At 44.6% G+C, this 17,000-nt stretch overlaps 1 protein-coding gene across 4 annotated transcripts in view; it reads right to left on the bottom strand.

Moving 5' to 3' along the window:
* The window catches only part of PRR5 (proline rich 5), a 77,772-nt gene that overhangs the window by 15,569 nt on the left and 45,203 nt on the right, over window positions 1-17,000 (bottom strand). For 3 of the 4 annotated variants that reach the window (XM_060275174.1, XM_060275172.1, XM_060275175.1), the window contains 2 exons: window positions 3,422-3,502; window positions 362-410 (listed from right to left, as the gene is read on the bottom strand). In XM_060275174.1, the coding sequence (XP_060131157.1) occupies window positions 362-410; window positions 3,422-3,502 (130 nt within the window). The other variant, XR_009557661.1, reaches the window with a different exon arrangement.

Here is a 17,000-nt window from a genome sequence, read left to right on the forward strand (position 1 = left end):
GTCTAGCGAATCGCGGTTTCCCATAGGAATGCATTGAAATTCAATTAATGCGTTCCTATGGGCAAAAAAAATTTCAAAAAAATTTCAATGCATTCCTATGGGATTCGCTAGACGAATTTTTCGTTATAAGAAAAGACCCGTGGAATGAACTAAATTCGTCTAGCGAGGCACCACTGTATTTTAGAAGTGAAAAGTCTTCAGGTCAGGTCCAGTGTGAACAGGCAAACAAACTCTCATGCAAAGTTTTCATACTGAAACCTCTTAGGTGGGAAGGGTCTGCTGTCAATAGTTTTGTTCAGCAGACTGCTTCAGTGAACAGGGTGAGGGAAAAGTCAAAGGCTAAAAAGCAAACTGTACCAACCTGTAAATATTCAGTAAAAAATGATCCCAACTCAGTTTTCAGCAGTTGCCTGTGCCAAAGAGAGTAATAATAATACTAAAAAATCATGTGACCATCACATTGTGCTGTACATGCACTGTACTTTATGGCCAGTGAATGTTCATGCAAGAGTAAATGTGTTCGTCTCTTAAAAGCGACACAATACCTTGTTAGATCATAGTTGAACCACACAACACTTCCTGAAATAGTGGCACTGTACAAAATGAGCAATTCCACACGGGAATGCTTGTTCTGAAGCAAAAACAAACAACACAAACCTGCAGATTGCATCACATCTAGTTGGGCCCTCAGTCTGCGAGGCTTAAAAAGTAAGCTGAGCTTAACTTTCCTGGTGCCTTCAATTTTAATTCAGAAAAACAAATGTAGCTTAGCTGTTCAAAACTGCCATATACAAAAAGGAGCTGCCTTTGTATTGGGCAACAGCCACAGCAGAGGTTAGCAAAGCAATTCTGCAATGTGCTTTGTCTGTCACCAGCATCTGGAAGCAGCTAAAAATACCTCAAAGCTTGAGTCACTGATATCCTGCTTTATCACAATTTCCTCTCTCTTCTTGTCTTCCTCAAATTTTCAGCAGGCTGCTCACTCCTACCGGTACTTGGCTTACTCTTCCAGCTCCATTTCTCAGCCCCTACAATCTAGCTTCCACCCTTTGCACTCCACGGACAATCTTCTTGTTGGCAAGTCCAAAGGTCTCTTCTCTCTCTTGTTCTGCTTCCTTTGTTGCCTTTGACGCAACTGATCCCTCTCTCATGTGTGACCCTCTATATGCCTTAGACCAGTGTTTCCCAACCTTGTGCCTCCAGCTGTTTTCGGACTACAATTCCCATCATTCCTGACCACTGGTCTTGCTAGCTAGGGATGATGGGAGTTGTAGTCTCAAAACATCTGGAGGCACAAGGTTGGGAAACACTGCCTTAGACTTCCACCATTCTGACAGCTGTCTCTCCTATCCATCAGTTCATTCATTCAACAATGTTAAAAGCACATTTGTTATCAAATTCTGTTCTTCTCATACAGTACAGTAAATATCTAAAATTCTTACCAACATAATCAGTGCAGGGGAAAAGATACGTCTGCTCCAAAAAATATAGCACAGGAAAGAACAATTATTCCAACTAGCCCTTAGGAAATGCAGCAAAGACCTTCAAAGGACAGGCTTATTTCAGCTTTACCAGCCATGAAGAGCTTTTCATGGCCTTATCTTCCTATCCTTTTACCGCAGCCATACAAAGTCAACCCTAGACTACAAATAATAAAAAATAAAATATATCAGATTTGTTTAACTCCTAAAAGTGGCCCAGTAGAGGATGAATGGAGTGTTTTTCACTTCTTTGCCAGCCTCTCTTATAAGTAGAAAACAGACTAGGAAAAATATACAGTGGTATCTCAGGTTACGTAGATTCCTTCAGGGGTGAGGTTCATAACCCGAAAAGTATGTAACCCAAACGAGCGAGGAAGCGCGCTTCTGTGCATGCGCTTCTGCGCATAACGCTTCTGCGCATGCACAGACTGCGTGCGCGGCAAAAAATACTTCCAGGTTTGCGGAGTACGCAACTCAAAAGTACGTAACCCAAAGCAAACGTAACCCGAGGTATGACTGTATAGCAAATATAGCAACCTGGTGAAGGAGACATGGAGCGACCTGCACATTTCCTGCCAGCTCTTGGCTTTTATGCTGTACACATAGGAGGGAACATAGCCCTTATCTAGAGCCAGTGTAGAAATGAAGCGGGCTGGCAGGGGAAGGACAGGGGGCATGCAGTGCTCCAGGCTTTTGCTGCAAGCCTGCTTGCTCTTCATGCTGGGCAGGGCGAAGGCACAGCATCTTTGTCCACAGCCAGCAGATAAACAAAGAAGGCTGCTGGAGGAGGGGTAGAAAATTCTAGCCTCAGTGGGCATCAAGAAAAGGATAAAAGGTATTATCGCTTACAGCAACCACATAACATATTTTAAATATGTCTCCTCTACCTACAGCTATGCTTTTGAATTATGGTGCTGGAGGAGACTCTTGAGAGTCCCATGGACTGCAAGAAGATCAAACCTATCAATTCTTAAGGAAATCAGCCCCGAGTGCTCACTGGAAGGACAAATCGTGAAGCTGAGGCTCCAATACTTTGGCCACCTCATGAGAAGAGAAGAATCCTTGGAAAAGACCCTGATGTTGGAAAAGATGGAGGGCACTAGGAGAAGGGGACGACAGAGGACGAGATGGTTGGACAGTGTTCTCGAAGCTACCAACATGAGTCTGACCAAACTGCGGGAGGCAGTGGAAGACAGGAGTGCCTGGCGTGCTATGGTCCATGGGGTCATGAAGAGTCGGACACGACTAAGCGACTAAACAACAACACCTACAGCTAGGGCCAGCCCACCCATGAGGCAGCCTGAGGCAGCTGCCTTGGGTGGTGAATACCTCAAGGCAGCCCCCTTGTCGCTGCTCCGCCTGCTCCTGCTGCCCGAGACGTGAGGAGAAAGAGCGAGATCTTGCAACCCCAGTAAGTGAGGCTTCGGCCAAGGGGCAACAGCTCTGTGTCATTTCGCCTCAGGTGGTGAAACAGGACTGGCTGCTGCTGTCTAAAGGAGGGTTGGTGATTAGCCCTGCTGTTTTCTGGCACCTTTGAAAAGTTGCAGGGCTTGTATGAAAAGGGAAATGCACACTGAGATGAAGGAGGAAGCTGGAAAGATCCTCTCTTCAACTGTATGAACTTTTCAAGGGCAAAAATATGGTAACTACCCTCTTGCACCCCAGGGAGGTCACTTTGGTGCTGCTAACACAGCCGTTTGGCTACACCCCTGGAGGCACACTCCATTGTCTCTCAAGAAAGATGGATGCCAACAACAGCAGCAGAGCCTACGTTAATTCCTTGAGGAGCTTGCCTTTGTGCATCTCTCTGCACTGTCAATAGTGCCACTATATCAATAGCTGGAATAAAGTAAAATGGTACAGATCACTTATGAAACAATGACCCTCCGTGGTGATTTCTGTGTCTTGGGACAGGTGTACAATCTGCTGATCTGACTCACCTGACTCCTTCATTCAGATTGTAGAGTTCGTGTTCTGCAAGACCTTTTCGCTGGAACACAGCTATGACTCCATTATGGATACTGCAAGAAAAAGGCACATTTGTGACAGGCTGTACAGCCTTTAACCTAAGATTTCAGAACCTTTAGTTTTTAGGCGTTCCTAACAATTACTTCCAAAGCAAAGAAAGTGAGGGGTAAGGTAACCCACAAACGTGCTGGAAGTAGCATGGTGAAGAAGACAGAACAGATGGAAATCAGGCTGGAAGAAAAGATGGAGAAGTTCCAACTTCTAGTTCTTTTTGATAAAGCATGTAATGGACGGACTAGATCAGGGAAAACTTGGGTTCAAATCCCTGCCCAACAATGACAAAACTGAGTGACAATTTGAAAATCCCTCTGTACAGACATAACCATCAACTATGGATGGGTACACATTACGAGCTTAAAACTCAGCTAGATTATAGAATTATAATTGTAGAGTTGGAAGGGACCCTGAGGGTCTTCTAGTCCAGGCAAAGGCAAACTCGGCCCTCCAGATGTTTTGAGACTACAATTCCAATCATCCCTGACCACTGGTCCTGTTAGCTAGGGATGATGGGAGTTGTGGTCCCAAAACATCTGGAGTTTGCCTATGCCTGTTCTAGTCCAACCCCCTGCAATGCAGGAATATGCAGCTGCCCCACGTGGGGATCAAACCTGAAACCTTGGGTGTTATCAGAACCACGCTCTAACCAGTTGAGCTATTGTTCTTTTTCTCCATTCAGATTGAAGCTGCTTGTCAGAGGTTATTACGGCTACTCTTGAGTAACAACTTTCCACATCCTTGTCTTTAAAAGAGTCTTTATTGGTGCACGTTATTTACAGTGTAGTGAGCTGTCGATTTCATGTCCTCTCATTCCGCTTCAGAATCCGGCACTGCCCCTTTTCGCGACTTTGACCAACATAACAGCCTCGGGACAGTGAATCTCCTCCCCTTTCTCCTCCTCCTTAATTCCGGTGCCTGGGGAAAGGGTCTACGCTCCGTCTTTTCCCTGCCCCCCCTTTCCGTCTCTCTCTCTTCCCGCCTGTGGAGCAGGGGCTCTCCCATTCTGCCGGAGACCTGGCTCCCTCTCTCCGCTTCCTGACTAGCCCCTTCAGACCCCGCGCTTTCCTGGCTGCTTGGGGACGAACTGCTCCTGATGAGAGGGGGAGGTTCTCTGTAATCTCTCCCCCTTACACTGCTTTAAGGGAAAAATGCTGCATTTCATACACATGTTATTTTATTAATGGTAATATTGCAATATTTGATGAAATATATAAAATATGCAATCATGGCAATCATGAGCAGAAAGCAGTCTTTGGCAGAGCTTTCCCCTTGTTTGCCTCAGACAGACCCAGGGAAAAAGCAGGTGAGATGAGGATAATGGGAGGGCCCTGTTCAAGCCTCTAGCTGCTCTTCCGGGTGTTGAGGTGCCAAAGTCTTTCCCTTAATCTCTGCTGGCAGAGGAGAAAGGATCTGAGATGCATTGGAGGGGAGAGCAGGATACAGGATCAAGGGCAAGGCGGGAAGCTGGGCTGAACCCCTGGGTGGATTGCCAACCACCTTCCCTATTCTATGCTTTAAGGGGAAATAGGACCCAGGTGGCGTTGTGGTTAAACCACTGAGCCTAGGGCTTGCTGATCAGAAGGTCAGCGGTTCGAATCCCTGTGGCGGGGTGAGCTCCCGTTGCTTGGTCCCAGCTCCTGCCAACCTAGCAGTTCGAAAGCTTGGTCCCAGCTCCTGCAGTTCGAAAGCACGTCAAAATGCAAGTAGATAAATAGGAACCGCCACAGCGGGAAGGTAAACGGCGTTTCCATGTGCTGCTGCTCTGGTTTGCCAGAAGCGGCTTTGTCATGCTGGCCACATGACCTGGAAGCTATACGCCGGCTCCCTCGGCCAATAATGCGAGATGAGCGCGCAACCCCAGAGTCGGTCACGACTGGACCTAATGGTCAAGGGTCCCTTTACCTTTACCTTTAGACTGCAGAGCATTTAGTCTGTTATGCTACTGTAGGGCTATTCATATTTTGCACAGTAGAGAAAATCAGCACTTCAATCATGCTGCACACCTTAAAGGGCAAAAAAGAGTTCCTGCGTGCAGAGGAAAGTGGTGGGGTTCTTTGCTTCAATAATTGCTGTGTTTGCATGACCTTTTGCAGCGGTCACAGCAGCTCATCACCAAAACATGCTTCCAGTTTCAGGTTGAGCCTCATTGTTGAGCAGCAAGTCTGGCCTGATCATCCCATTCACAGGAAACTATAGCTGGCAGGCCAGGGCAATGAGGCCACTACCTAACCATGCAGAAAGGCATGAACAGATAAAAATAGAAGATATCGCTTGGTTTTTCTCTTCTCTCCCCATTCTTCTTTCAGCTGATAAGCGTTTCAAGCTGGTTCAGTAGCTCTTTGTCTGAACTCCTCTCTCAGAGACACACAGTCAGCAGGTTTGGGACAGCATGAAGATACACTCAAAGGACAATTCAAAAGATTTGAGGCTAGATGTCTCTGCAGACAGCAGTACAACTCAGGCGCAATTCAGATCAGAGAGAAAATGAAATACATTCAGGCTATGAAATATACTTTCTGCCACCATCTTGCAAGCACATGTCATTTTTACTGGAGGTGCTCAGATTTGTTTGGAGACAAAAGGGTTTGTTTCCACCAACAAATTATATTAGGACATCTGGGGCACACAATTAGGCCAACTAATTATGTTACTGCACTGCATTCCATCCTTTGTGCAAAGAATCCATTTTAGTCTAGGTTGAGAGAGTTCAACTTGCCCTCATCAGCTTCATGAGTAAGCAAGGATCTGAAACTGGGTCTTCAAGTCCAAAGCACTTGCTCAATTCTTTTGCTTTGGATGAATCAACAGGGCTACAGTTCTCTTTGTTGTTGTTGCTCATCCTGTCTGTCAGATTTAAATAACAACCTAGGTAACAGAATTATGCTTCTGAAGCATATAGGATTATAATTTTCTGATCTATGATGCTTTGCATTCCATATTTCTGCTTTATAAATGACCCAATGAAACACCTTCGATTCACTGGCTTTGGGAGAACAAAGTCCTCCTTCCAAGGAGGGATATAATCTGCTCTGGATATGTTACTAGTCATAGCATCATAGAATTGTGGAGGTGGAAGGTACCCCTGAGGGTCATCTAGTCCAACCCCTTGCAATGCAGGAATCTCAATTAAATCATAGTCCAGTCAAAAGCTGATCTAACTACAGTGGTACCTCGGGTTAAGAACTTAATTAGTTCTTAACCCACCCCCTCACCTGCACCCCTGGCGGGGGCCCACCACGCCACCCCCTCGCCACGGCCCTGGGTGGATCCTGAGCTAGTCCTGCTACCATCGTGTGATGGAAACAGTCCAAATCCAAGCATCTCCACTGTGAAAGCTCGTGAGCTGGTGTAGCAAATCAGCATTCCCTGCCCTCTCAAGCAGTAGGATTGTGTCCAGGGTCTTTGAAAGACCACATTTCCTCATACAAACCTATCTGAGTTGTGAGATCTTTGGGAGAGACCCTTCTCTCAGTCCCGCAACCCTCACAGGCAGGGCTGGCTCTATGATGAGGCAGCTGCCTCATGTGGCGGATGTTGAAGGTGCCACGTGGCCTGCCCTGTCCACCCTATGTGAGCCAGCTGCCCTCAGGTACAGTGGAAGATAACTGTCCATTCACCAGTACTGGAATAAGATACAACTACCTGTCCAGTTGGCTTCTGTATGTGCCTTGAGGGAAGGTGCTGTCTTGTCCTTTGCCTCAGGCAGCAAAATGTCTTGAGCTGGTCCTGCTCACAGGCCCACTTGGTGGGGACGTGGGAGAGGACCTTTTCAGTGGCTGCTCCCTGACTTTGAAACTCCCTCCCTAGAGAAGTTAGACTGACTCCCTCCATTTTGTCCTTCAAAGTGAAGACCTTCTTATTCAAACAGGCTTTTGGGAACTGACTACTTTTAATTAAAGGACTGGTTTTTATTGTAATAATAATAATAATAATAATAATAATAATAATAATAATAATAATATATTTATACCCCACCCATCTGGCTGGGTTTCCCCAGCCACTCTGGGCAGCTTCCAGCAAATATTAAAATACAATAATTCATCAAATAGTAAAAGCTTCCCTAAACAGGACTTCCTTCAGATGTCTTCTAAAAGTCAGGTACAGTGGTACCTCACAAGACGAATGCCTCGTGCCACGAAAAACTCACAAGACGAAAGCATTTTGTGTTGCGCGAGGGACTCGCAAGACGATGAGATTTTCTATGGCTGCTGCTTCGTCTTGCAAAGTGTGGCCATAGAATGTAGCGCGGGAAGGCGGCAAAGGAAGATCAGCTGTCAGCGCGGGAAGCTGGTTCCCCCAGGCTTGCCAAGCAGGATCTTTATTCTCCGCTTCTCCGCCCCCCCCCCCCCCCGGCCGCCTCGCACACAGCCAACATCGGACGCAGGGATGCAGCTGATCGTGCTCCCGGCTGCATCCCTGCGCTCCGCCTTCTCGCCCGCCGCCGCTGGGCTCCCTGCTTCTTCCAGGCATGAGGTCTCCCTGGAAGAAGCAGGGAGCCCAGTGGTGGCAGAGAGCACGGCAGCGGCGGAAGCGCCGGTGGGCAAGAAGGCGGAGTGCAGGGGTGCAGCTGCGGCCAAGGAGAAGGCAGGCGGCAAAACAGCCCCAGCAAGCAGCGCCCGCTGCGCTTCGGCTAGGGGGACTGGCGGCGGCAGCGACGCTTGCTCTCTTGGCTCGGGGCAGGCAGGCAGGCAGGCAGGCAGCAACAGCCCCAGAGCCGATAGGAACTGCCTGCCTGCCTTCCCCGAGCCAAGAGAGCAAGTGCCGCCGCCGCCAGTCCCCGGAGCCCATAGGAACGCATTGATTTAGTTTCAATTCATTCCTATGGGAAACCGTGACTTGCAAGACGAATTTTTCGTAGGATGAATTGACTCCTGGAACGAATCAAATTTGTCTTGCGAGATACCACTGTAGTTGTTTATCACTTCCTGGTGCAACTGGACTTCTCCGTGACAAGGACAGGCCCATCTGCTTCATCCAACCAAGTCTCTGTTACACACGACAGGTCAAGTCCTCTATCCACGATCAAATCATGGATGGCAGTGTGTTGGCTGGGGACCACTCCTTAAAAACAAAATACAACTTATACAAAAAAACAATAAAACATTAGAAATTAAAAATAATAATAACAAATTACAATCATATTAAAATTAAACAAACCCCTAACCTCAACTAAACATTCATCCCCACCCCCAACGCTAAAAAAAGAATTTTAAAGGCTAAAAGAATAATTTAAAAAACATTTTTAAAAAGAACCCTCTCTGCTGTTCAGAGGCCTTGGGCCAGCTGGAAAGATAGGAATGGGGCCCTCAGGCAAGTTAGGATTCAGCAGATCACCAGAAAAGCTCAATCATCATCAGCTACATACCTTCCGCCACTGTTCGGCTAGCTTTCACTTCCTGCCAAATCTACCAAATTCAAGTGAAATACCATTACACATAGCTGCCAAGTTTTCCCTTTTCTCGCGAGGAAGCCTATTCAGCATAAGGGAAAATCCCTTTAAAAAAGGGATAACTTGGCAGCTATGCCATTACAGCACCATCGTAGATTGAGCTATCCATCTTCTCTTTGCTTTCAATTATCATTTGGAAGATTGAATGGAAACAGCTACTTCTTTCATTCATTTCTTTCATTTTGGTCTCACTATAGTGCCTGTTTTTTCCGCCTTTCTGCAACGCCAGCTCAGAACTTGCCCTGGAGAAATCACCACCTCTTCACTTAGATCTTCAACAAAGATATTCCTACTGATGTCTTCACGAACAACCAAGGGTTTGTTTTTCCGTATATTGCTGCACAGTAGGTCCTGAACTGTATCATTGTGGATTTCCATGTATGATATACGGAGTAGGAACTCCCCGTCAGGAATTCTACAGATGCTATTGAAAACATCATTGATGGCCATCGGTAAGATTCCTGGGCAATCTTTGGTGCCCGACATTGTGTATGTTTTCCCCGAAGCAGTTTGGCCATAGGCAAAAATAGTTCCATTATATCCCTGAACAGCAGACTTTATAATTAAAGCAGCCACCCCTTTGTAGACTTCTGCGGTATTGTCTGAAGAATGAAACACCGAATCAATGGTAAAAGATTTGGTCCCATCAAGCTGAGATATGGTGCATTCTTCACTTTCCCACAAAATGTTCCCTTTCTCATCAAGGTCTGCATTATCTCTTGCAATGAGCGGGTGCATTCCTCAGGCATCTCTCCAAATGCAGCCGCCTCTGCCCTCATCTGTATATTTTAAATATATATTATCTCTCTCTGTGTGTTTAATTATTGTTTTCCTTCCCCCTCCCCCTATGTTTTCAGCTGTTCCTATTTTATCTGTAAGCAGTCTTGAGTCCTTGTCAGGGGGAAAGGTAGGATATAAATATAAATAATATAAATATGATGATGATGATGCTTAAGCCCTGTGTTGTCCCCACCCTTATTTCTGCTCCCAGGGAGACCACTCTTCCCGCATGCACTGGCTCCCCCCCTTCCCTCCCTGGACAATGTTGGGCAAGTTGAACCAGGTGACTGTGGAAACTCTCATTAGCCATCAAAAAGTGAGGGTGACAAATTTGCAAAAAGAGTAAGGGAACAAGAACTCCCAAAAGTAATGGCATTCTTCAGCTTTAATAACTGCCACTTATTCATAATTGATCAGAACTACGTAAGAATAAGATACTGTGCTACACTTGGCATCTTCTCAAGAAACTATGCACTAATTATGGCAATGTGAAGATGCTAAAGTCAGAAAATTAGCCCCCAGCTCATTTATATGCACAAGACTTGTGATTAGCATACTTTGCAAATATTTTCTGCTGTGAACGCCCACAAAAACTTAAAATGGCTGCAGCTATGACATGAAGTGTTGATAAGGATTCCTTGCAGTCTCTTCTTAACAGTTTTTCATCAAGTAGGACTCAAGCCGGCTGCTATCTGCATAGTCCCCATTCTTACAGACACTAAAGTGTGAAGGAATGGAGGGATCTGCTTTTCTATGCAATATATGCACACACAAAAGATGAACATCTTACATAAAAGTAACGTTGCATAGCTGTCTTGTGCTTTGAGGGGGAAAACTGACAGAAAAAAAACTATTTTGATTTCACTTGTGCTGATCCAGGCCTGGTTTCTTTTGCCATGAGTTGTGTCCTATGGTATGTTTCTCTGCCTTTTTTGCTGTCTTCTCATTTGTTTTAACCTTGTACAGTGGATTATTCTGTTTCCCTGAACTGTAAAGAAATAACGAAGCTAAGGGTGTTTTTGTCTACAAGGACCTGGAGTTTGGATCCCATGAATATGTAGATAGCAGAGCTTTTTAAACCGAGGTACCCAGTTAAGGAATACCCATTTAAACCTGGCTTTGCAGACCTTTTAAGCAAAGGTCTGATTTTGCAAGATTATTTCATATACTTCTTTAGAATCCATGAAATGCAGGATATCATATATAAACAAATGTCCTAAGTAACACGGTCGTACTTGTGTACGTTGCTGGACAGGGCTGCCAATGGTTTTGTGGAAAGGGATGAAACTGGTTTTCTGGCACTGGGGGAAGAGGTTAGAGGTTTCAGCCATAATCCTGGTCTCCTAATGTCCAACAACAAGCCCTTATCCCAGTCAACTCACAACAGAAGCAGGGAAAGAGCAATGTGTTGTTTGTGACAGGGAAATCCAGGACTCTGTCATAGAGAACTTGGTGAAGGTTAGATGCATCACTGCAGAGTCTCAGTGGTGTGCAGGGCACGGAAGTCGAGTGGTTAGAGCAGGTACCTGTGGCAGCTACTTCCCTCAGATCCCGTTCTTCACATGCAGCTCAGCAGCAAGGCAGGATTTTGGCCTACATGATGTGTAAAATGTCTACTTACTTGCACCGCTGATCAATTTCACCATTTTAAGACACTTGTCTTTATTCAGGTTTATATTCCCCTTCTTTCTACATCATTGTCTCTCCCTTCCCCCCAACACTACCAGTTAATCCTACAAGCAGCCACTGTTTTCTAAGGGGCACAAAAAGGAAAACGAGCAAACATTATTATTTTTACCTTGTTTTAAGAAAAGAGAGGGGGGGGGCTATCCTTTTGGTCTTAGAAATTAGGCCAAAGATCAGAAAGCCTGGAATTCGTTTTTGCTAATATTACCTGTTCTGTTTTCAGCACTCTATAGAGCTTATTCCTAGGCCTGCCACACTTCAAGGAGCAGCTAAAGACTTCACAAAGAAAGTAAAGAACCGAAGTTATTTTAATCCTATGCAAATTTTGAGTGATTAAATGAAACTGGTAGGTAATTTAATTTATGCTTATGTTTGCCGTTAGGTTGGTTTACTTGTGTAGGCTGTGAAGCAGGCAAGGCAAGCTGTTTTGAGGCAAAGCTGAAGAGGCCATGAAATTCTAAAGTATAAATTTGCACAGCAGAAACTAGGCAGAAGGCTTGCTTTGATCTGACAGTTCCACATTAGCTTTGGAATCAAAGGGGAATCCCTGCAAAGAATGAAAGCATGCTAGGAATTCCAAAAGCTGAGACCAATTGTGAATCTTAGGCAGGCCTGGGGAAGGGACAGGTGTCAAAGCACCTGCCAATCACCTGATGTCAATCTTGTCACAACTTGAACTGGTTTTAAGTCAAGCCACAGCTGCAAAAGAAGGCTTGGGAGAACTCTAAGAGTGCGAAGAAAGATGTCAGGTGGGGGCCTCATTTAATGCATTTATTTTATAAAAGTTATGTGCCACTTCATTGTAAAAAAAAACCCCAAACAAACCTCCAAGTGTTCTTTGCATCAAAATCCCCTAAGTTCTGAACCAGGTCTGCCAAAAATTAACAGATTCTGGTCCTTGATCTGCCAAAGCTTGTCCTTGGCTCTGCCTACGGACCAGGAATTTTCGGTCACAAGCTCAAATCCTTAATTGCAGCAAAGAGTGCAACTTTTTTTTAAGATTACTGAAAAGAAGTGGGGAGATGGAGCACTTGCAAAACAGTGTTGACGGTCAACAGGATTTTTTAAAATTCTAAATGATTTGGGGAACCTTTTTATTTTAATTTTGGGTCATTTGCAGTTCTGAATATTGATATATTTTAACTGGATCATCTTGTTGATGTATTGCAATTCATAATGAATTGGCCATTGGCCATAAACAACAAAAGTCTGACTGACTGAGGCAGTTGTGGCTCCTCTCCATTTTATCCTTATGTTCTTTTCTCCCCATAGGGTGGCTGGATTCAAAAGAAGACAGAAGTTGACCGGAAGATAGCAAAAGCTGTTGAAATTTGCTCTTTCATTTAACAATACAGGTGCAGGAGTCCTGTGTGATTCTACAGCTGACCACCCAATGGCTACAGGGTGATAGGACCAGTAAAATAAAAAAGTGGATACCATAGACTATAATGCACTTTAAAGGCCTGTAACTATTTGAGAAGACTGCCCGAAAGGCGGACGTATCGAGGTCTTCTTGCTGAAAAGCTTTTAGTGTGCTTGTATTTTCTGTCAAGTAACTTTTAAAATCAAAAGTTAGTATCTGAAGTTGGTATCTAAAGAAGTGTGCATGCACACGAAAGCTTATGCCCAGAACAAATTTAGTTGGTCTCTAAGGTGCTACTGGACAATTTTTTAAAATTTATTTTAAAATCAAAGTTTGCTTTCAATTGGAAACTCGGATTGTCCAGAGAGACTATCCTATGACTTCTAGGAATACTACTGCATAGAGATGGTGAAATGAATAGTTGGCAAACTGGGACATTTCCTAGCAAAACCACTCTATTGCTTGTTAGGAAAAGTATCTCTCTCAAGTTTTGAACTGGATTTTATGGACAAATAATCTAGTCAATCCCCTTCATGGATCAATGCCTTGTCGTGGCGAAGGGGCTTGAATAACTCAGAGAAGCTATGAGCTATGCCATGCAGGGCCACCCAAGATGGACAGGTCATAGTGGAGAGTTTTGACTAAACGTGATCCACCTGGAGAAGGAACTGGCAAGCCACTCCAGTATCCCTGCCAAGAAAACTCCATGGACAAAGACAACAGGCATATAAAAGTTATGACGCTGGAAGATGAGCCCCTCAGGTCGGAAGGCGTCCAACATGCTACTGAGGAAGAGCGGAGGACAAGTACAAGTAGATTCAGAGCTGATGAAGCGGCTGGGCCAAAGCCGAAAGGACACTCAGTTGCGGATATGCCTGGAAGCGAAAGGAAAGTCCGATGCTGTAAAGAAAAATATTGCATAGGAACCTGGAATGTAAGAACCATGAGTGGAGGTAAGGTGGATGTGGTCAAAAATGAGATGACAAGAATAAATATCGACATCCTGGGCATCAGTGAACTAAAATGGAAGGGAATGGGCGAATTCAGTTCGGGTGACTATCATATCTACTACTGTGGGCAAGAATCCTGTAGCAGAAATGGAGTGGCCCTCATAGTCAACAAAAGAGTGGCAAAAGCTGTAATGGGATGCAATCTCAAAAATGACAGAATGATCTCGATACGAATCCAAGGCAGACCTTTTAACATCACAGTAATCCAAGTTTATGCACCAACTACCGGTGCTGAAGAAAGTGAAATTGACCAATTCTATGAAGACCTACAACAACTTCTAGAAATGACACCAAAGAAGGATGTTCTTCTCATTACAGGGGATTGGAATGCTAAAGTAGGGAATCAAGAGATAAAAGGAACAACTGGCAAGTTTGGCCTTGGAGTTCAAAATGAAGCAGGGCAAAGGCTAATAGAGTTCTGTCAAGAGAACAAGCTGGTCATCACAAACACTCTCTTCCAACAACACAAGAGACGACTCTACACATGGATATCACCAAATGGGCAGCATCGAAATCAGATTGATTATATTCTCTGCAGCCAAAGATGGAGAAGCTCTATACAGTCAGCAAAAACAAGACCTGGAGCTGACTGTAACTCAGATCATCAGCTTCTTATAGCAAAATTCCAGCTTAAACTGAAGAAAGTAGGAAAAACCACTGGGCCAGTAAGATACAATCTGAATCAAATCCCTTATGAATACACAGTGGAAGTGAGGAACAGGTTTAAGGATTTAGATTTGGTGGACAGAGTGCCTGAAGAACTATGGATGGAGGCTCGTAACATTATACAGGAGGCAGCAACGAAAACCATCCCAAGGAAAAGGAAATGCAAGAAAGCAAAATGGCTATCCAACGAGGCCTTACAAATAGCGGAGGAGAGGAGGCAAGCAAAATGCAAGGGAGATAGGGAAAGATACAGGAAACTGAATGCAGATTTCCAAAAAACAGCAAGGAGAGACAAGAGGGTCTTCTTAAATGAGCAATGCAAAGAAATAGAGGAAAACAATAGAATGGGGAAAACCAGAGATCTGTTCAAGAAAATTGGAGATATGAAAGGAACATTTCGTACAAAGATTACCATAATCAAGGACAAAAGTGGTAAGGACCTAACAGAAGCAGAAGACATCAAGAAGAGGTGGCAAGAATACACAGAGGAATTATACCAGAAAGATATGGAGGTCTCATACACCCCAGGTAGTGTGGTTGCTGACCTTGAGCCAGACATCTTGGAGAGTGAAGTCAAATGGGCCTTAGAAAGCATTGCTAATAACAAGGCCAGTGGAAGTGATGATATTCCAGCTGAACTATTTAAAATTTTAAAAGATGATGCTGTTAAGGTGCTACACCCAATATGCCAGCAAGTTTGGAAAACTCAGCAATGGCCAGAGGATTGGAGAAGATCAGTCTACATCCCAATTCCAAAGAAGGGCAGTGCCAAAGAATGCTCCAACTACCGCACAATTGCGCTCATTTCACACGCTAGCAAGGTTATGCTTAAAATTCTACAAGGCAGGCTTAGGCAGTATGTGGATCGAGAACTCCCAGAAGTGCAAGCTGGATTTCGAAAGGGCAGAGGAACCAGAGACCAAATAGCAAACATGCGCTGGATTATGGAGAAAGCTAGAGAGTTCCAGAAAAACGTCTACTTCTGCTTCATTGACTATGCAAAAGCCTTTGACTGTGTCGACCACAGCAAACTATGGCAAGTTCTTAAAGAAATGGGAGTGCCTGATCACCTCATCTGTCTCCTGAGAAATCTCTATGTGGGACAAGAAGCTACAGTTAGAACTGGATATGGAACAACTGATTGGTTCAAAATTGGGAAAGGAGTACGACAAGGTTGTATATTGTCTCCCTGCTTATTTAACTTATATGCAGAATTCATCATGCGAAAGGCTGGACTAGATGAATCCCAAGCCGGAATTAAGATTGCCGGAAGAAATATCAACAACCTCAGATATGCAGATGACACAACCTTGATGGCAGAAAGCGAGGAGGAATTAAAGAACCTTTTAATGAGGGTGAAAGAGGAGAGCGCAAAATATGGTCTGAAGCTCAACATCAAAAAAACCAAGATCATGGCCACTGGTCCCATCACCTCCTGGCAAATAGAAGGGGAAGAAATGGAGGCAGTGAGAGATTTTACTTTCTTGGGCTCCTTGATCACTGCAGATGGTGACAGCAGTCACGAAATTAAAAGACGCCTGCTTCTTGGGAGAAAAGCAATGACAAACCTAGACAGCATCTTAAAAAGCAGAGACATCACCTTGCCGACAAAGGTCCGTATAGTTAAAGCTATGGTTTTCCCAGTAGTGATGTATGGAAGTGAGAGCTGGACCACAAAGAAGGCTGATCGCCGAAGAATTGATGCTTTTGAATTATGGTGCTGGAGGAGACTCTTGAGAGTCCCATGGACTGCAAGAAGATCAAACCTATCCATTCTTAAGGAAATCAGCCCTGAGTGCTCCCTGGAAGGACAGATCGTGAAGCTGAGGCTCCAATACTTTGGCCACCTCATGAGAAGAGAAGAATCCTTGGAAAAGACCCTGATGTTGGGAAAGATTGAGGGCACTAGGAGAAGGGGACGACAGAGGACAAGATGGTTGGACAGTGTTCTCGAAGCTACGAACATGAGTTTGACCAAACTGCGGGAGGCAGTGCAAGACAGGAGTGCCTGGCGTGCTATGGTCCATGGGGTCACGAAGAGTCGGACACGACTAAACGACTAAACAACAACAATCTAGTCAATATAATAAATATATTTATTAGGTCTGCAACCTTGAGTTAAACAATTTAAAAGGTCCCCTGGATTAATCAGGTGACAATCTGGCGCTATTATTATTATTATTATTATTATTATTATTATTTACAAAATGACTTTTTATAGCAGATGTGCACAATTTTCAGGAGGCACTTTAAGGAGTGGCATTGCCTCTTCCCTGTTGTACAAGACAGAACGTCTCTTCTAAGACGGTGTTTGCTGTGGCCTGGGTATGCATTGGGTAAAAACAAAGTACGTTTCCCCCCTTCCTCAAAACTCATGCCCATACATTTTATTAATTTAAGCCCTTTTTTTCTGTAACAAACAGCATGCTATTATTTGCTGCAACAACAGTCTATCGTAGCACCTGGGCACATGTATGCCAAATATTTGCCTGGATGCAAATTAAGTGAGCAAAGGTCTTGCATCTCGCAAGTCAGTGTCG

This window comes from Zootoca vivipara, chromosome 5 (assembly GCF_963506605.1).
Source record: "Zootoca vivipara chromosome 5, rZooViv1.1, whole genome shotgun sequence".
NCBI lineage: Eukaryota > Metazoa > Chordata > Lepidosauria > Squamata > Lacertidae > Zootoca > Zootoca vivipara.